General features: G+C 39.0%; 1 protein-coding gene across 3 annotated transcripts in view; it reads right to left on the bottom strand.

Moving 5' to 3' along the window:
- ARMH3 (armadillo like helical domain containing 3) overlaps nt 1-21761 on the bottom strand; it is a 175630-nt gene that overhangs the window by 137263 nt on the left and 16606 nt on the right. For 2 of the 3 annotated variants that reach the window (XM_063102454.1, XM_063102455.1), the window contains exons 5-15: nt 20671-20778; nt 16442-16534; nt 15291-15365; nt 15086-15172; nt 10834-10890; nt 9452-9495; nt 8342-8402; nt 6703-6749; nt 5908-5983; nt 4102-4195; nt 832-933 (exon numbers count right to left, since the gene is read on the bottom strand). In XM_063102454.1, coding sequence (XP_062958524.1) covers nt 832-933; nt 4102-4195; nt 5908-5983; nt 6703-6749; nt 8342-8402; nt 9452-9495; nt 10834-10890; nt 15086-15172; nt 15291-15365; nt 16442-16534; nt 20671-20778 — 844 coding nt within the window. The remainder of the gene's footprint in view (nt 1-831; nt 934-4101; nt 4196-5907; nt 5984-6702; nt 6750-8341; nt 8403-9451; nt 9496-10833; nt 10891-15085; nt 15173-15290; nt 15366-16441; nt 16535-20670; nt 20779-21761) is intronic. The other variant, XM_063102456.1, reaches the window with a different exon arrangement.

A 21761-nucleotide genomic window follows, 5' to 3' on the forward strand; every position in this document is an offset into this window, starting at 1 on the left:
TTACCAGCCAGCCAACCAAAAAAAACAAAAAAAGGTTAAAATGATAAATTTTATGTTATATATATTTTGCCACAATATAAACAAATAAATAAAGATTGTGAGCACTCATATAAATCCAGTATAAAGAAAAAAATGCTAAGTAGGAAAAAAAAACAAAACTGGGATACATACAAAATAGAACTTGCTGAGTCTCCTCCCAACCCCTTTTCACTCCTAGCCCAACTTTTCCACTACCTACCATCAACTAAAAGTCCACAGAAAAATCATGAACAGAGGAAGAACAGCAAATCAGCCAGAAAAAAACTCAAACATTTCCAATACCCAATCCTCTCCCACTTCCACTCTGCAATTCTAGGATGGGTATTGACACTTCTATTTTAAGTGTTAAGGAACAAAGTCCCCTCTGAATCTCACCTCTTTCTACTGTACTCTGTACAACAATCCTCTAATTATCACCACAAGCTGATGCTTTCAATTCTTGTCCTCAAAAGGGAATTCCCTGAAGTGTGCTAATCCCCCTACTTCCCACACATAAGAGTCTGCATTTGCTTACCAAGATCTGCTAAAATGACTTGCTAGTTTCTGTAGAGACCAGTTTTTTTCCTTTTCTGTTTTTGAACACTTCTCTCCATTTTTTCAGATTTTCCCAACATCATCTAATTGCCATCTAGCAGTGAGAAATAACTGTTTTCTGGCAATCAGTACCATCACCCTGCACAGGAGCGCCCAGTGGTTCCTCTTGTCAAAGCTTCAAAATATTAATGCTGCTCTTTGATTCTAACTGCCTGTCAAACCTCCTACTTTCCGAGTCCCCAAAGTAGCATGCCTTACCTTTGGTGTCCTGCATGACAATTGAGCTATACTTTAAGAAGGTTATCAGCAGATTACTGGTCTGTACATCTGCATCCAGTGGGAGTTCCACAGAACTTATAACTGCAAGAGAACAGATAAAATGCACTTAGGCTATAACACATTCCATCTAACACTTCTACCCACATAGCCAATTTGCCAGCAGGCAGAAAATCACTTATTTAAGCTTTTTCCTCAATACAGGGAGAACTAAGGGCTTATCACAAAACTTTTATCTACTCTTCCTAGGCCTCTAGAGCCCTTCCTACTCCCAAAATTAAGCCCAATGACCTTCTCTCCTGTCTAGGGTCAATCTCTAGGAACAGTGCTTTTCTTCCAGCATCCTAGAAAGGGTACACTGGTTCTACTTCCAGCCCCAAGTAACCCAAAAGAGTTCAGGGACATTCTTAAAGGCATTTTGATTTCTACCTACAGGAAAGATCTGTACTGAATATAAATGAGCCTTGCTTTGATGAGTCTCCGCTTAAAATAAATGAAGATTCCTTCCTAATAAGGAGAAACCTTGCTCAATTTTGAGAACAAGACTTTAGGCTGAAAGCGCCCAAGATGGAAGGGGAAAAAAGCAGAACTACATTCAAATTCTACCCCTTAATCCCTTCCTCCCTAAAAGGGAACCTGAAAAGGAATACTAGACTGTAAATAGGTAGACATTATTGACTGGGACATCCTGGGAACTGAATTTCATATACCCAGCTACTGTTTCTAAGAGAAACCCTCCCTCCATCTCTCTGAGCTACAGTCTTAATGAACAGTAAGAGACCAGACCAGGGATGACCCACATAGAACACAGTCTTAATGAAGACTTCTCAAGATTCTAAGACTAAATTAGACTTAGACATCTTGTTAAATACTTTTACACTGTCTAAGACATAATATATAAGCAAAAGGAGGCTCATGATGATCCAGACAAGCTAGAGAATCTATAGCTTTCTACTATATTTTCAGCCATGAACACTCAGCTGAGTTTAGGATATTACCATAATATGTATTCATAACCATAATGGGTCCCTCTGGAGTTATTATGATGTATGCAGAGAACGTTTATTAACAATAGGAAACATTTGCATATTATGGATCCATAATACACAGCAAGCACAGCAAAAAGCCTTATGAGAAGAAATTAGCATGCCTGACTCTTGGTTGTTTTCCCACAGTTCAGCCCCTAAGAACTAATAAAAAACAAATATATTTTTATGTTGAAACACTAAAAGGTCTGATTCATGTTATAGGTTTATGATCCAAAATTGTCATTTCAAACCATAGCCTATTTCGAAGCTCAGAGCCCATAATCATTCCTTTGTCCAATACAAAGAGGTATCTAACTGGTAACTGGGACTTTTTTCCTACTCACACACAGCAATAACTGGAAAACTATCTTATATAATATGTAGAAATATGAAAGTATATGTATTTTTAGTTTACCAGAAAGTCCTCTTAAGCCAAAGCTGAGTTGTCAAATGTCAAGTCTGAGCTGAGAACAAATGTTACAGCTAAACTGCTGGCTTTTAGAAATAATGGCTCCAGTGACATACCCTTAAATATAACTGGGCTAGTGAGCATCAGTATAATTAAAAACCAAAAAATTAAAAACAGAGTTATAATACTTAGGACCCCAACAAAAAGGAAATGAGTTAGAAGAGAGGAAAAAGAATAAATAGAACAGAGACAGAATAAAATCTGTCACAAATTAAAATCTTCTTCCTAAGGAAGAGTCATTCCTTGATTGTTGGCTTCATAATTCTTCCCAGCAGCTTTTGTCAAGCTTTTGAAAGTGGGCTGACTTGATCTTCCCACTAGAAAAAATAAAAGCTCACTGGTTGTAGGTAAGTAAGCACAAATCCTGCCATTGCATAATCAAGTGTGTGGGTGGAAGTGTTCACAATGAACAGTTTGAAAGGCAGTTCTCTGAAGCATCCAAACCCCAACATCACATGGAACTCATATATACTATATATATATGGCTTTGATATCCATGGTAACTAGGCAGGCTTCATCCTTAAAGAGAAAGTACAGTATTTCCATTGGATTATTCAGTGACCTGAATAAACGGAGACAAGTAGGCAATCCTCACTACTTGCTCCTTCTCACTAAGATATTTTGAAATTCAGCTTCCAATTCTAAACAGATCTAGTTTGCTACCATAAAGCTGAATATCAACGGCACCTCCCTGTTTATGCTGCCTTGAAATGCTACTGCCACAGGTGCTATATGAAAACTTAAAGGAAAGAAAACAGAACAAAGTTTATTCACATACAAGCAGTAGGGAGGCACAAAGAAAGAATCAAAGTTGGATTTCCTGTATTTCTTTACCCAAAATGAGGTCAACATTTGAGGTATAACATCAAGTATTAATGTAGATTATTTTCAGGTTAAAGTATTCCATCAAACACATTCAGCTTACAAAAGAACCAACTTGGGCAACATAAAGATTTTTTGTGTTTTTGTGTTTCATAATTTCTTTTCTGTTACTTTTTCCATACATTCCAGCCATAAGATTTATAACAGGGAGGATTTTGTTGTTGTTTTAAGGGAAGAAGTCTTAAATAACCACCAAACTTCCAATTATAATATACTCAAAGCCTGTCATTTCCAACTGGGAGTGGCTGGCAGATGCGTAGCAGTGAGTGAATCCCAGGTTCACATTCTCATTCATTTATTCAACAAATATTTACTAAGCAATTAGCATGCCAGACACTATGCAGAGCATAGAGTAGTAAACAAAATAGACATAGTCTCTGCCCTGATTGCACATTTCGGTTCTTAGCCTCTACTCTCACTAACCTGAAGCAAACTGCTTCATTTCTCTGGCCTCAATTCCCCATCTGTCAAACGGTAATGTAATAAATATTTTACATTTATTTCAGTACTTTATAGTCACAAGGTAGTATTTTTCACAAAATATCTCATCTGTGCCTCACCAGTACCCTGAGAGTTTGGCAGGACAAGCATTACTGATCTTTGAGGTCCCTTTCAGATCTAGCACTCCATGGTTCTACATCCATTCCCTGAGAAGGACAAGCTGGAGTGATATAGCCTCTTACACAGAGAAAAGCACTTGACTACCATTTCCAAAGTTTTCTTTGGAACTTCAGGAGTCCTGAAGGACAGTACTACAGACAAATTTCTTAAGTGTAAGAATTAACAACTGTGCTCTTTGTTCAACACAGCTATGCTCACTGTGTAAGATCTAAGATTACATAATCAAGAAAACAAAAGAGGTAGTGGGTTCACCATCAGAGGAGGGTGGTGTGGTTCCAAGTGGGGTGACTGGGGTTGTTGGAGCAGGACTGACAGGCGTTGTCACCAAGCCTATTTCTGGATGACTCTGAAAGAAAACACAGATGGATAAGAAAACAGAAAATCCAGTTCTCTCTGAGAATCCTCTGCTTCATATCCTTACTGGCATTCCCAGCCTCATAAACAGACAGAAAGCTCACTGAGGAGAGACTCTTCTGCCTTTAGTTCCCATGAGTACCTGGTTACTGTTGATACTTGCTTGACTCTAACAAGAAGCTCTGTGGGCTAGTTTTCTTTAAGCAGCTAAGTTTCTATTACATAAGTTTTTTTGCAGAACCATACAGATAAAAAACTAGGGTAAACAAATACATAAGATTATTCTATAAGAGGAGGGCATTTTCAGTCCTATCTGGACCTGGGAAGGGACTACTCTCATCAGATCAACCTAAAACACATCTGTAGGTTGTTCTGATGACCACACAATTGACTAATACATGTAGTGAGTCAAGGGGACACCAGGTATTATAAAAAGAGCTATGTAGATGGCAGCCTTCCTGTTCCACAACAAACAAGACTGTGTGGGGTGGGGAGGCAGAGACATAGGAAGACATCTAGCAGGAACCAAAACAGATAACTACTCTATCCCTGACCTTCCCTAGCCATCCCTGCCACATCAATCAGTTCTTGAGAATTAAGCTGAGTGGTGATGTTTTTAATCTCCCTTCCCTTCCCCAACAGCTTTACCAGCCCTTTTCTCACCTCTTCCCTGGAAATCAGTTACAGAATGTGCAGGGCAGACAAGGAACAGAGTGAAAATAGTGGATAAAGTTTCTTATGTTATCAGTAATGAAAACTGGTAAATGTCCTCCAAAGCAGACCCCAAACCAACACACTGGTTTTTAAGCATGACCTTATTTTTTTGTTAAAACTCAATCAGTGGATTCCATACACACTGCCCCTTAAGAAAAAAGCATAAGCAAACTTTCCTTTAAAAGAAACCTACATACATATTTTAAAACAGTCTGGCTTTAAGATAAAAACACTATCAATTTTTTAAGACAGCTTTCATGGACAGCACTTGAGTTCTCAGCCTATTTTAGTCCCTTCTGTTCCAACTACTGAGGCTACCCCCTTAGGCATGTGACCCAGCACTCAGTATTCTATGACTTCCTGGGGCTGGCCAGTTGGCTCACTTGGTTAGAACATAGTGCTAATAACACCATGGTCAAGGGTTCAGATGCCCTTACTGGACAGCTACCAAAAAAAAAAAAATTAAATTTAAAAAAAAAACACAAAATATTCTATGACTTCTTGCTTTCAGTGTTTGTAGACTATTTCATCTGTTCACAGCTAACCTCATGCTCGACAAGATACTTTTTACTTTTCTTCTCTGGAAATTGGTGAGATAACAAGATAAGTGACTTGGCCTATTTTATCTCTAGTTGTAATTCCACAGCAGTCTGGAAAGCAGAAAGCCTGATACAAAAATCCATATGGCAGATAATACCAGGGTATTTCTCACGAGCAAAATGAAGTAATCTCAACTCATTTGAGTTAACAGACTAAGTAAACTGGTCAAAACTATTAATGATGCATGTTATTAGACCTACTTCAGCACCAGATGGAAACATATATATGTGAGGACAGCTTTAAGCAAAGACAACTGATACAACTCTCTGTACTACCACTTACCAATGCAAAGCAGGATTTAAACAGGTACAGCCAGATAGGCTTTTCAATGGAATAAATCTGTTTGAAATTCAGGGAGAAAAAGGATTGGGGTTTTTAAATGTAACCAACCTGAGCTAATACTGTGATGAAGTTGCGATTTAAATGAACAGCCTCATAAAGTGCCAGAAGAATGGCCTCATTGGTTCTAAAGAAAAAAAAAAAAACAAATTGGAGTGGCTCTTATAGTGGAGGATTAAAACAGTATAACCATCAAAATAAGATTTCATCCCAGCTCCTTATTATTGATCCCTTTGAATTTTTTTTTTTTTTTTTTTTTGACCAGTAAGGGGATCGTGACCCTCAGCTTGGTGTCGTCTGCACCACGCTCAGCCAGTGAGGGTACCTGCCATCCCTATATGGGATCCAAACCCGCGGCCTCGGCACTATCAGCGCCGCACTCTCCCGAGTGAGCCACGGGCCGGCCCAATCCCTTTGAATTTCTAATGCTCCCCTTTACTTCACTTTTGGGCATATGCAAAAGTATATAGGTGAGGAGTCAGGGAGTTAACTTTAATTCCTTGGGACCAGTTCTTATCTACTTCATTCATTCACTACTATCCCTCTCACTTTCCTACCCCAATCCAGTTAAGTCCTTAACTAGCTCAGATACCATGCCCTCTTTTCTTCCATTCCAGAGACAGCTGAAAACAGTTTTTCAGCTTCTTAAAGCTAAACACATTATGAAACTGAAGCAGAGATTTCTAAGAGTCCATTATTGTTTAAAACCCCAGAAACATTTGATAAATCACCAAAAAAAGTTTTAATCTGTAATAGATTAGCAAAGGTAACGTTTCACACTCTCATATCCAGTGGGAGAGCCCACACTAAAGTCCAGGTCACTGCACAAGAATGTCAGGCACTTACTGTACTGAGATTTTCTCATGAGCATCTGCTATGAACATGCTGCCCACCTGTGGAAGAAAAGGGGAATTGCAGACTTATAGCAGAAGGATGTGAAAGGAGCTCTGTGCCTATGAACCCTTTAAACAGTAAAAAACCAAGCTGCTTCCAGCCAGGGGGATCTTGGAACTCTGGACCATAACTCGCACACACCAAAATCAGCCCACTCTAAAGTAATAAATGAAATAATGAGAACCCTATTAAATCATCTTGCCTTAAAGGGCCTTAAAAAAATCCCAGTACTTTTGTCCAGCTCTCCTTTTTAGTGTGTAAGTTTAGTCACTCTGACAGGGAGTAAATGTCAACCTACATATCCTCATCACTGCATCTCTCCTGCAAGTTGCTTATTTGAAGTTGGAAACTAATTCATGAAGGACATCACAAAAAGCAGGCTGACTTCATCCCACACAGAGCTATGTTTGGGGGAAAATTTGGGTTTCAAACCAGAACTGTCTATGCAAGACCCATTATCCATCTTTCAGATCACAAAATCTTTAGTTTGTATCCTAGTCAGGGCAGGTGATCTGTGATATCTGAAACGATATCTGATAAGTGTGCCCACCACCCTAAAAAATATCTTTTCCACTTGTTCACTGCTGCCCAAAACTTTGCAGCTGGAGCTTCAATTGTTTGGTACAAACCTTTTTCTCCTTGGCTAAAACACAAAGATTCCTGGAAGCAATATAATTATATCTAACTCATTTAATAAAACACCAATACACAACTCATATTTCTCTAGCCTCTGAGAGACTTCAGTCATTCATGCTTCAGAGTTAGAGTTTATCAGGTCCTTTCCTGAGAGTAGGCTCTGAGAAGGGAGAAGGGAAAAATGCACAGGCATTGGGGGGAAAAACTTTCTTGTGGGGGAGAAGAGGGAGCAGCTGTTTCTTCCAGTGAACTCAAAACTGCCTGCCCTAGGACTCATTACTTGAATACTAACACCCAAAAAGACAGATTTTCTGAATCTGCCTAGCTTCTAACACCTCCCAGGTTTACCTGTTTATCTCCCAGGTTTATCTGTTACCAGTCCCGATTATCTGGCCCAAAATGCCAATGCTGCCAAGTTTGAGAAACCCTGCTCTGGAGTCTTGTGAACTGGAATAACTTTCCTAAATTTTGGACCTTTCAGCCTAGACCCTAAGCCTTTAGAGGAGTGGCTCAGACTCACTGCATAATCCCTCAACCCCAGGACCAGCTGCAAGAAATCAAACCGCCACAACAGCCAGCAAAGGCACATGCAGGGGAGGAGTCAGATCTAAACTCTCCTAGTCTGTGTTCCACAGGGTCAGTCCCCAAAGAGGACCAACTCTTTAGGAAGCAAAAATCTGGTTTGATGTGTAACTTTTCTTTGGCCTTTAAAAAATTAATTAATTTGGAAAAAATCAGTCTCGGGGCAATCAAAGCTCTCCTTTCCCGTGTTTCACTTGGTTTGGGAACTCACTAAAGGAAATATAGTTCCCAATAAAATCTGCTCTGAGCAGCCTCTCTCCCCTCATCATGCCATCACCTCAAACATCTGAACTTCTGAGCCCAGATTTGCCCACCTATCCCTGCAAACCTCATATATGTCTGAACAAGAGAAAAAAAACCAAGTAGGACTTACCATATTTGTTAAAGCAGAGAAAAAACCACTCTGGTGTTCTTCTTCCTTGTCTTTATACTGCCTGCACAAGAGCCAAATTCACCTTCAGGATTATTTATCAAGTATATCTTTGTTCTTGGCATTCTAGGTAATCAGGGCAGGGCACTCTTTGAACTCTCTGATTCCAGAAAACTAAGGCATTATGACAATCTAGCCACTGCAATTTCCCCTGCAAGCTAAGAGGAATCATCTGCTCTTGAGGTAGTGTGCACCAAAATGCCTGGCTACTTTGGGACAGACTTAGAAAGCAAGCTGCAAAAGTGTGAAACTGCTCTAACATATGGCTGATGCAGTTATTTTCCAAACAGACTACTACTTGAAAAGTGACGGTGAAATTACTTTAAGGCTGTAACAGTGAAAATCTTGTTTGTTTTTGAAGGAAGAGGAAGGAAATCTGTGAGCTAAACTATTTGTGGAGATGAAACAGATTTGAAGTTCTGATACTCAATTGTGTGTGAGGAATGTCTGGAGAGGAACAAGAAAGATCCTACTTGGCCCTTGCGAGGATTAGTAATACTTCTTGTTTCCATTCACTGAATACCCCTACCCATCCACAGCAAAAGGGAAAGTAAGCATCAATGAAGAGAGCCCCCAGAATAAGCAGGGACTCCAGGAAGTTGAGATTAATTCCTAATGAAAAAGAAACATCTGTCAAACTAGAGCTAACTTAATATGCTGCCTCCTTTCTTTTTTTTTTTTTTTTTTTAGAATACAAAAAGGTGTTGCTTCACAATCTTTTCTACATAGAAAATCATATTTGTATGATATACTGGGCTACATGGAAGAGCCTGCTTGTGGCTAGAAAACTAGTTAAAATGCTTTGCAATAAAACACCAAAGATCACAAAAGAATGTGCCTAACCTGGTGGCTACTTTTCCCTTGGTGTTAAAAACACCTCTGCTAAAAGCCATCGAGCCAAGCTAGAGCAAATACATCTGTCAGGAGCTGTACCTCTGAATTCTCTTTTAGGATAAGTACGGAAATTTCACCCAAGGACTCTAACAAACCTGTTGCCTACTCAACCAATTCAAATGAAAATTAGACCCTTCCATTCTGGAAAGAAGGACTTACCTGTTGTACTCAGATAAAGCCTGAGCAATTACAAGCCCCATTCCCTAGAAGAGAAAAGATATCACAGGTGAAATAAGAAAGCAGCCTTTGAAGCTTGGTGGTGATACTATGACTAAGCCAGGGAGAACACTAATTACGCCCCACAGTCCAAGCCCAAGAAGTTCTCCCTAAAAGTTTGCCACAGAAATTCTGAATGTCATTATCAAAGCATCAGAAGAACATCTTTGGAAAGACTTCTCTTACCTAATTATCTTACTTAATGTTTCCATATACAATTAGAATAACAAAGGGTGAAACAGACCCGTCCAGATTATTGACAATCTCACTGGAATCATTTAGAGTTCAAAAGAGGACTGAATTACAATCTTCAAACAAAAAGCCCTCATATGTCCCCAAAACAGCCCCAATAAAAGTGACAATGAGTCCCATACTAAATGAAGGTGCATATAGACAAGCCACTCTTTTTTCAGGGCACAGGAAAACAGAAATAGAAAGGGAAGAATCATCCAATAAATGTCTTATCAACCTTCCCCCAGAATCTGCAAAGAAACACAAAGATCTATTAAGGCCACAAAGATGAATCATGTGTGCATTCTGTTCATGAGGGAAATTGGAAGAAATGAAGAGGGCATGGGCTGGGCAGTTAGTTCAGCTGGTTAGAGCACGATGCTGATTAACACTAAGGTCCGGGGTTCAATCCCTGTACTGGCCAGTTGCCAAAAAAAAAAGAAAAGAAAAGAAATGAAGAGGGCAGGATGGAAAGGGAATAAAGCCAGGCACCTGGTCTTCGTGTTCCTCCATATATTCAGAGATCAGATGTTATTTCCCAAACTTTCAAGGATATATATATAGCCCATACATACCATCCTCCATGTTTCAGCTTCACCAAGTCAGGCTATAAATACCACCTGGCTACTTCCACAAGAGGAATCTCCCGTCATCTAGTCATCTAAGCTTTCTTTTTTTTAAATTTTAATTTATCAATATACAATATAGTTGATTTTTGTGTCCCTTTATCAACTTCTCCTTTTCCTCCCTCCCAAGTCATTTAAGCTTTCTTATTCTTGGATGTATAACTTATTGACTCTATAGGATACTCAACCTCAGCACACTATAACATGAAATACAACTAACAACTACATCATGATTAGCAAGCAATGTCCCCTCAAATCTTCCTTCCATGACAATAAGACAGTAGCAATGATGCTCTAAAAAGAAGTACTGATTCCCTCTTCACAGCCAGATAAAATCAACAGAATAGCCCTCTGCTTTCTGTTATAAATTACATTACTTACTTAAGTGGCCTTACACTCAGTGAGGCCACTTAAGTAAGTAATGTAATAATGTTAAGTAAGATGATACACAAGGATGCAGATACTCACATTGAGCGTAGCCTCATCATCCACAATAGATAGTTTCACAATATAAGGATTCACAGACTGTTAAACAAGAAAAGAGAATCAAGATGAGTGTGACCTAGTTAAGAAAGCCTATTAGCTATTTAACAAAGTTAACAAAAATGCTTCTATAAGGCCTCTTTCTACAGCAATGCTCCTGATACCCAGTCCCAACTCATCTTGCCTGCTGACTCCCCTACGTCCAGTAAATCTTTCTGTTTGTAGGGCATTCATCAAGTGCACACGTGGGTACATGTAACATACATACACACATGCATGCACAAGCGCCCCAGTTCTGTTCTACCTGCATTTTCCCTTAGGCTGAATTAGCTCAGACCTATGTCTGCCACTTCATCTTAACCTCTTACTTGTTTCTAAAAAGTAAGTGAACGCTCCACAAAATTCACTTTGTCCTACGCTACCAACTAATTACTAAGTCCATAGTGATACATATCTTTGGGTGACATAAAAGCTTCTTTGCCATAAGGCACATATTATAAGTTGCTAACATACTGCCTCATCCCAAAGCCTCCCCAACTATTTCATAAACTGTATGCAAGAACTGATTCACCCATCCATGAAACAAAGCCACCTTGGGGTGGAAAGTGGCAGCTGCTTAACAGCCAGAGAGGCCATTTATGGAGATCCAATACCCAAATAACACTGCAGGGGGAACTGAAAAAAAGGATGTAATTACCCAAACAACAATCTGGTCAGGACACTGGGATTTAATGATTGTCCCATCCCTTATAGCGCTGGAAGATTTTTTGAGTTTTTCCAGACCTAATCTCAGTGGGGCAGCATATGGAAATGGACATATATTTAAACTCATTAAGTAACTGAGCCATCTCCTACAAGTGGGATGAGAACAAATGACCTGCTCACCTTCAAAACATGACACCCGTAGAATGTAAGGAAACCTCATATAGATTAGGCACCAATTCTAAGCCAAGGGAGGCAAAAGTTCTCAGACTGGCAATTTTTACAGTAATCAAGAAAACTCATTACTGAGAAACTTGAAAACCTAGCTGAAAGACTAACCCCCTACAAAGACCTTATTTAATCAAGTTTCTGAGTGCATCCTTCGCACATCAATAGGGAACAGAGAAAGAGACAGCTTTACTTTCTTAACAGCCCAAATGTTTATAAGGTTTTAAACCACACCACTCAAGGAGATAAAACCCACTCCATTTGTTACTTGATCTGACAGAGGGAAAGGCTTTCAACACTTCTCCCTAAAACCAACAGTCAAATCCTGCTGATTCTACAGACTTCAGACAAGATCCAATGCAAGTAGATCCTTGGAAAAGGAAATCAGCAGTCATCTGACCTAGAGATGCCCCCATAATGAGAGCAATACTAGAAAGAGCAGACCACTGCTTCTTGGCATACTTTTTGAAAGTCCTAGTCACACACCTTCCCAAAAGTTTTAGGTAATAATAATAATAAGGATCATCTGATTACCAAGATCAGCATATGCTTCAGCAGCAGTTGAGGAAAAGGCAAAGTGCCTAAAAGCAAAGGTTTGAGTTCCAGCTCCTCTACTTATTAATTGTGATAAGTTAGGCACATCAATAAACCTAAGTTCTAATTTCCTCATCTGTAAAATGGGGACATTTCCCCCCTGGAGTTGCTATAAGGCAAAAACAAAGTAAAACATGTAAAATCCTTAGCATAGTATCTGGCATATGTTAAGGGCTCAATAATTGGTAGCTATATTTTTTTCTCCTTTGACATTATCACATTCAAAGGAAAGCTCTTTAGGAAAAAGAGGGGAGAAAAAAGAGGGGGGAAAAGAGGGGGGAAAGAAGGGGGAGAGAGGAAAGGAACAACGTGCAACTAAACATAATGAATAATTTTGTGATTTCTGGGAAACGTCACACTCAGGGCAGCAGTTGGGGTCTGTGTCATTTCATCTCAGAAGACTCGGCCAGACTAGAACAAACACTAGGATCTTGGGCTGGCCAGTTAGCTCAGTTGGTTGGAGCACAGCCTTATAACAGACACCAGGATCTTAATGCTGTGAAAATTTTGATTTTCCTTAACACTGTACACCTGTTGTGATGGTCACTTTTTAAAACTGTAGGCAATCAACTTTTCATCCACAAGACAGAATTACAAGCTCGGTGAACTTTCACAGAATCTCTCTAATAGGTTCCTGCCTTTATTTGATCTAAACTATACTTATATTTCATTGCTCTTCCCTAGACCCCCCTCCTTTTTTTTTTCTTTTTTTTGCCTCCTCTGTCTCTACATGAAATGACTAAATGGAATGCAGTATTTGAAGTGAGAAAGAACTATACATTTACTACATGAGATCTTTTCCATCACTTCTCTCCCTTAAATCCAAAACACCTTATTTACCTTCTCAATGCTTAGTTGGGTACCCAGCCTCTCTAGTGCCTCTGCACCTTTCTAAAAAGGTTACAACTTACCCCTTTAGTCATGGGATTGATTGTGGTGGTAGCTAGAAAGCTGTTCTCCCCAGCACACCCTCTCATACTAGTTTGACTAAAATTTCACCAGCTTTTGTTTTGCTGTGTTCATCTGAAATTCCTCATATTCCTGTTAAAAACCTTCCTGCTCCATGCTCAAGAGGCTTCCTCAGTGGTTTCTGGTGAGTGACTTATGTCAAAAGCTGCAAAGCCCAGATAAATTATGCCCACCAGTTTGCCCTTGCCCACTATATTAATTCTTCTGGGGGCTTCTGACAGACTAGAGATGCATACCTCACTCCAGAAATATGATTCTCTCCAGTTCCTTGACCACGTCCAATTTTTCAGGCTGACATTTCAAAGAGCCCTACTGGGCTGAGCCAGGGTTCAGTTCACATTTAGAGAAGCCTAGACATTGCCTCAGAGAGACCTACATCCAGCAGAATGTTCCAAAAATATTTATTACTGATGATGGCGTGTTCGTCAAGGATAATTCAACTCTCTTTAACTATCTTCAGCATTTTTCTTCAGCTATTTTTCTTGCTGTTGTAATAAGGCCCCAGAGGCTATGACACATGACAGAGATCAAAATGGCTACTATGCCAGGCCCTCCAGATCACCAGTAAAACAAGTGTTGGTGATAAATTACATATTTATTAGTAGCTCTACACACCACTCATCAGTTCGCCCAAGACAATCAAAGTGATCAGCTCCTGGGATTTATAACACATTAACGTTACTCCACATATTCCAGACATTCTATAAGTATTACTTTCTCACAGCCTCCTTTTTTTCTGCATCTCTCCTTATAAGAATAAGCTCTAGATTTTGTGTTACCCATCGCGTTCAACCTGGTTCCATGAAGCCTAACCAGGAATTGTACCAGAAATCACTAAGTGAAGATTCAGAAGCTCAGAAAAGAAAACCCTCTCTCCAGCTGGCCCATTTCTCACAGCACTACTACTTACTAAGTGAAGAAAGTCAGGTTGCCTCAATGCAGGCTCAATAAAGTCCTCCTAGTGTGCAGGACTCAGTGCCAACTACTTCCTTTCCATGAAAGCAATCTCCAGGGAGGCCCCTAGTCTTCCCTGAATGGCCCCCTTCCTTTTCTGTGTATTCTGCCTTTTGAGGGGAATCAAATACACATGCCAACCCAAGTGTAAATCTCTGGGTTCTGCTATCATCTCAAAAACCTATAAATCTGTACCCTAATTAATTCAGGGGCAAAGAGAACTCCAGAATTGATATGAGTAAGACCCTGTCTTCAATTTTTCAATAAAATCAGAAAGAGTTCCCAGGCCAATAGTGATACTTATACAAGCAGACTGCATTAAGGAAATCTGATATATAAAAATCCAATCTTCCAAAACAGATGTCCTGTTCAGTGGTTCCCAATCCTGGCTAATCATCATACTCAATAGGGAATCTTAGGGAAAAAAAATAAATCCTTAGGTAATCCCAACCTCCAAAAGATTCTGATGCAGTGTGTCCAGAGTAAAGCCCAGAAATTCCTTTTTTCTAAAAAAGTTCATAAGTGACTCTAATAAGCTGGGTTTGGAAACTACTACAATAAGGGATACTACTCACTTTATTAGAAGTTGCACCTCAGGATTCCTTTGAACATCTATAACCCCTGCCCCATGCATTTAATACAGGATTTTTAGAATTTGGTTTACCAAAAGTAATCTATATACTATTCATTTACCAAGAACATGTCTCAAATTAAGCAAAGTCCTTTAAGAGTAGCCACATTTAGGAAGATTTTAGAAAGATAACAACTGTCCATTAAGAGGCTCACTTACCTCATATTTTCTGTAGTTCACCAGCAAAGCCAGGAGGACAACAGCATCATACCCATGCTCCCTACGACTTGGGGGGTGAGAGAGTATCTGCAACAAAACCCAGAAATGCATGAGAGTGCTAACTGCTGCTTCCTAGGAAGATAGAGAAATTTTGAGGAGGCAGTTTACTCAAAAAAATACAGAGGTAACAAGGAAAATGACCTACCTGTAAAATTGCTTCAAATATACTGTTGATCATTACATACTCCAGGATAGTGTTCTGGCTGATGTTATCTGTCACCTGAATGCAATAAAAGGCTTCTTAAAGTCTGTACTGAGGCCCTCTGATATCTCATGTATATCTCCTCTACTAGCATCTAAAAGAAACAGAAATGCTACAGCATTCCACTAGACACTTAGTAGACCTTTCACAAACACCCCCAAAGCCAATAGAGCCTGAATAGACAGACACTGTGAGAGTAGGAAATTAGCAAATTAAAACTTCCTGGGCCGGCCCGTGGCTCACTCGGGAGAGTGCGGTGCTGATAACACCAAGGCCCCGGGTTCGGATCCCATATACGGATGGCTGGTTCGCTCACTGGCTGAGCGTGGTGCTGACAACACCAAGTCAAGGGTTAAGATCCCCTTGCCGGTCATCTTTAAAAAAAAAAAAAAAAAAAAACTTCCTAAATCTTTGAACTTCTCATGTTTTTCTCATACCCTCACACAATCATTCACTTAACAGTGTCTTGGGTTTTATTCCTCAAATGCACAGAAAGAGATTCATGAATCCAGAAGTCTTTAAGAGGTGGTAGGAAAAGGGAACCACCTGAAGTACATAAATAAAATCCCACACTCTTCCGATTAGAAAAATCCTTATACAACCAAGCATGGCCAGTTAGCTCAGCTGGTTACAGCATGAAGCTGGTAACACCAAGGTCAGGAATTTGGATCCCAGTACCAGCCAGCCACCAAAAAAAAAAAAAAGTACAGGCCAGCCTGTAGTTATAAAATCAAAGCAAGAACAAATAAAAATATTCAGAATCACAAGAACCATTTTCAAATGAGACCTGATGAAAAGAACGAATCTGACAATCCAGAAGAAAAGTAGTTCTCCTGGAGTGGTACTTCTAAAGTTATAAGTATCACAAAGCCTGGAAGCTAAAAATGCCAGCATTTGCTCCAAAGAGTAACTTCGAGGAATCAAAAGTACATGCAATTAACTTCCTTCTATACATTCAGACAGAAGGGAGTGATGTAATACCCCAGTACAGAACTTTTTCTCTCTTTTCCCTTCCAACTTTGAGCTCAAGTATTCAAATAAGCCTGCCCCTGATGTCAAATAATACCCTTGACAAACACAGATGGGTCACTTACAGTCACTAAGCAAAGGAGAAGTTTCAGACATAAACTCTTCAGACTTTCAGAACCTTCTGCACAAAGCAATGAATCCAAACTCTCCATCAAGTTCTGAGAAAGAGAACCGTTAAGCATTAAACCATACCAGATCACATCTACACCCATCTTTGTCCAACTCTGGGTTATATTACATAGGGTAATGTGAATAACACACAGTGAAGCAACCATATCACTTCCCTAGGCCTAGGTCTTGCAAGATGAAACAAAAAGAAGGAAGACTTCAAAGTCTAGCTATTTTGGGGCCGGCCCGTGGCTCACTCGGGAGAGTGCGGTGCTAATAACACCAAGGCCCCGGGTTCGGATCCCATATACGGATGGCCGGTTCGCTCACTGGGTGAGCGTGGTGCTGACCACACCAAGTCAAGGGTTAAGATCCCCTTACCGGTCATCTTAAAAAAAAAAAAAAAAAAAAAGTCTAGCTATTTTGGGAAAAATGCTTTAGAACAACTGCACAGAACAATAAAGAATTCACTATTCTACCAAATGAATGTTTGCAGCCTGTCATCCCCATATAAACCTATAGATTAGAATAAGCAAATTAAAAAAGGGAAACAATGGTTAAATAACTGTATATAAGTTTCATTATTTGATAAAGAAATTTTTTTTTTTTTTTTTTTAAAGATGACCGGTAAGGGGATCTCAACCCTTGGCTTGGTGTTGTCAGCACCACGCTCAGCCAGTGAGCAAACTGGCCATCCCTATATAGGGTCCGAACCCATGGCCTTGGTGTTATCAGCACCGCACTCTACCGAGTGAGCCACGGGCCAGCCTTGATAAAGAAATATTTGATGCAGGCACATTAAACAAATGATGAAGAGACAATATCACTACTAGTTATCACTAGCTATGTGCACTATCCAACAAAACTAGCTTGTGTCCATACTAGTCAACTCCACTTGACCACTTGCCAATGTGATTGGAATTTATTACTTGCATTAAAAACCAGCTGATAGACCCAAACTAATCAAAAGATGAAACCCTTATATACACAATAGAGGAAAGAAGAAAAGAAATAGTCTACATTAAATGAAGGAGAAGATTGGATCCCCGCACTGGCCAGCAGCAAAAAAAAAAAAAGGAGGAAGAGAAGGGATGGAGTACAAGGATTAAGCATACGGGAAGGAAGGTCAAGCTAAAGGTTCAAAATAAGCTGCTTCAGTTCAATTCAATAAATATGTGAGCAACTACTCTAAATATCATGCTTTCAAAAAATATAAGAAAAAATAACAAAAATAACACCATAATCTTTGCTCACAAGGTGCTTTTCAGTCCAATGGGAGAGAAAAATAAGCAGCATCAATTCAATGGTTACTATGACAGAAATATACACAGAGGAAGAGAATTAGCTCAAAAGTCACCTATTCCAGAACCCCTCTGGGGTCAGTTATATTTTGAAAAATCAGTAAGAATTAATCAAAATGGGAGGAGAAAAGGGATTTCTGACAGGTATAAGCATCATCAAAAACACATGAGGAACAGGGCTGGCCCATGGCTCACTTGGGAGAGTGTGGTACTGATAACACCAAGGCCATGGATTCAGATCCTATATAGGCATGGCCGGTTAGCTCACTGGCTGAGAGTGGTGCTGACAACACCAAGCCAAGGGTTAAGATCCCCTTACTGGTCATCTTTAAAAAAAAAAAAAACACATGAGGAATGAAATGAGCCCGGGTGTGGGGTTGGAATACAAGTAGCTTGTTATTATGGAAGTATAAAGAATGAGACACAGTGGTGAGAGATAAGACTGGAGAAGTAAATATGGTGCAGATCATGAAAGTTCTATAAGGCTAACTAGGGGAGTTTGGTCTTATCCTGTTAGTGATAGGAGACTAACGAAGGATTTTAAATAGGAAAGATCTGAGTGTAGGATATATCATTCTTGGGCTGACCAGTGAGCCCACGTCATTAGAGTGTGGTACTGATAACACCGAGGTCCAGGTTTCAATCCCTGTAAGGGCCCCCCACCAAAAAACAAGCAAAAAAATAAAAATAAAGATGGTAAGCCTGGAGGGACGGTGACCAATGAGGATTAATCTATCAGTTTCCAGAGATAGCTGCCATGTCTTTCTTGCCTCTGTATCCCCAGTGCCTACCACAGTGTCTGGCACATAGGAGCCCAACAAATGTTTGTCAAAAGAATGAATGAAGGCACCACTGCAATAGTTCAGGAGAGATATAACAGGCACAATGGCAGTAGAGGGAAAAAAAAAAAAGACAGGTATGAGAAATATGAACTGAGGTAAAATTAACTGAACTTTGTGATCATCTGGAGATAGAAGACGAGGGAGAGTCAAGGATGACCCCTAGGTTTTTGGCTTGGGGACTGAAAAGTCAGGTGCCTCCATCCTGAAAGGGAATGAATGAGAAAAGAATAGATGTAGAAGAAACACTGATTTCCATTTTGGATATGTCAAGCAAGAGGTACTTATGGGATGTGAGAGTGTGAGTGAGCATATTCAGCAAGTACTTATGGACTATACAACTCTGAGGTTCGTAATGGGATGTCAAGGCCAAAGATACTTAGTAGTCATTAGCATACAGGCAGTAATTAGAACTAAGAGAATAAAGGAGGTATCTGGGATTTTCCCATGACATATATTTGAATTATAAAAGGCCAGAATTTTAAAATGACTAAAAATAATAATAAAAAAATAAAAAATAATTTAAAAATTAAAAATGACTTTAGGTACTAAATCTTTGTGTATTCACAACTGTATATTCATAACTTTTCTAACCTAACAACTATAAGGATTCTTTGGTACACAGGTTTCCTTAATCAAATTTAGCAAGTAATAGATGACTAGTTCTTCAAAGCTCAAATTATGAACAACACTCGTTCAAGATAGTATCAAACACTGCAAATCATATATCTGTTAGGGGACTTATATTCTTTTAAAGAATTCTTACAACTCAACAATAAAAGACAAACCAATCTAGAAATAGGCAAAAGATCTGAATAGATATTTCTCCAAAAAATCATATAGAAATGACAGACAAAAATAACTGTTGACACGATGTGGAGAAATTGGAACCCTCATATATTGCTGGTGATATTGAAAAATGGAACGGCCACTATGAAAAAGTGGTTTGGCAGTTCCTCAAATGTTAAGCATAAAGTTAAGTTACCATATGAACCAGCAATTCTACTCTTAGGTATATGCCCAAGAGAAATGAAAACATATGTCCACACAAAAACATATACATAAATATTCATAGCAGCATTATTCATAATAGCAGACAAAATGTTGAAACAACCCAAATGTCCATCAACTGAGGAATGGATAAATAAAATACGGTATATCCACCAAAACTAGACACGTGGTATTTTCTTAAAGGTTAGTTGCAATGTGGATTCTGAAACCACATCTTTTCATACTTGATTACATTAAAATGCATTTGTCCATTAAAAAAAATGGTATATTCATCCAATGGAAGGAATATTATTTGGCAATAAAAAGGAATGAAATATCGATATATCATATAATATGGATGAACCTTGAAAACATTATGCTAAGTAAATGCCAGACACAAAAGGCCACATATAATTCCATTTATATGAGATGTCCAAAATAGGTAAGCCCATAGAGACATCAAGCAGATTAATGGTTGCTGGGGGCTTGAAAGAGGAAGACATGGGGAATGACAGTTAATGGATACAGGTTTTCTTTTTTGGATGATAAAAATGTTCTGAAATTAACAGTGATGATGACTGTACGATTCTGTGAATATACTAAAAACCACTGGATTGTACACTTTAAAAGGGTGTGAATTATATGATATGTGAATTATAAAGCTGTTATTAAAATAAGAGTGTCAAACAGTAAAATAAAAGTTCTGATAAAAGTCATTGTGTTAAATAAGAGAGCTTAAAGTTTAGAATTAACATTACTTTTGTAGATTAATCTGTTATATTTTATTTAAATTCATATTCTTAATAATGTATGATAAGATACAAATAATAAAATAAACTGTTCAGTCTTTATCCTGCAGGGAAAGGATTCCTCAATTCAAATCTGAACTTAAAACTTTTCTTTATTCAGATAAACCAAATTTATTAAATAAAAATATCCAAATTCAAGGCTGAATTCAATCATCTATATGTAAGTCCAAATTTTCTAGTACATCTGTCAGCAGATGGTATCCATGAACAGCTGTTAAAAGGAGTACATCTGCAGCTTATGCCTCACCTTCATGCACAGCTCCGCCTTGTCAAACCCCATCAGCATGTTGATAATGTCGAACCCAGAGGTAGACTTATTCTTTTGATGGACTCCTCGAATGAGTGCACACAAGGTCTGCAGAAATGAGAAAAAGAATTATTTCTAGAAAGGAAGTCTCAAAACTAGAAGGGCAGTGAGTCTGTAGCATCACATTGCAACCTTCGGACCTCCTTACACAACTGACATTCAATTTCTCTGTTACTCTGAGCTCCAAAACACAGTCTGAGCCTTAATATGTGCAAAATCCAGATATTAAAAGAGGAAAGGTTCAGATCCCCGCACAAACCAGCTGCCAAATAAATAAATAAATAAGAGGAACAGCAACTGAAACTGTTGTCATCATCATTTGTTTGGTTTTCTGCCATCCTCTTTTTTTGCTGCTTTGTTTGGTCATCCTCTTTTTAAACACTGCACTGCAGACAAAGACTGGAAGGTGATATTCAAAAATAAAAAATAGTTCTTTTTTGTAAAGATGGCCGGTTAGCTCACTGGGTAAGCATGTTGCTGACAACACCAAGTCAAGGGGTTAGATCCCCTTATGGGTCATCTTTTAAAAAACCAAACAAAAAAAAAAAATACAAAATGCAGAACTTTTTTTTTTTTTTTTTTTTTTTTTAAAGATGACCAGTAAGGGGATCTCAACCCTTGGCTTGGTGTTGTCAGCACCACGCTCAGCCAGTGAGCAAACCGGCCATCCCTATATAGGATCCGAACCCGTGGCCTTGGTGTTATCAGCACCGCACTCTACCGAGTGAGCCACGGGCCAGCCTCAAAATGCAGAACTTACTGTGCTAAAGGTTAAAAAAGATATAGGATAAACATGATCTGTCTTTCTTGGGCATCAATTTAAGAGGAAATTATTATTTCCATTCTACAGATGAGAAAACTGAGGCACACAAAGTGATCTGCCTAACTAGTAAGTTGGAAAATTAAATCCAATCTACCAAAAGTTCCAATAAAATTCTTTATTCCATCATTTATTCTTCCTATTCTAAGCTTGTCAATCACTGCCCTAGGTACTCCCAATCTAGGCTATACTGGACCTACTAGATTATAAA

The sequence above is a fragment of the Cynocephalus volans genome, chromosome 7, assembly GCF_027409185.1.
Source record: "Cynocephalus volans isolate mCynVol1 chromosome 7, mCynVol1.pri, whole genome shotgun sequence".
Classification (NCBI taxonomy): Eukaryota; Metazoa; Chordata; class Mammalia; order Dermoptera; family Cynocephalidae; genus Cynocephalus; species Cynocephalus volans.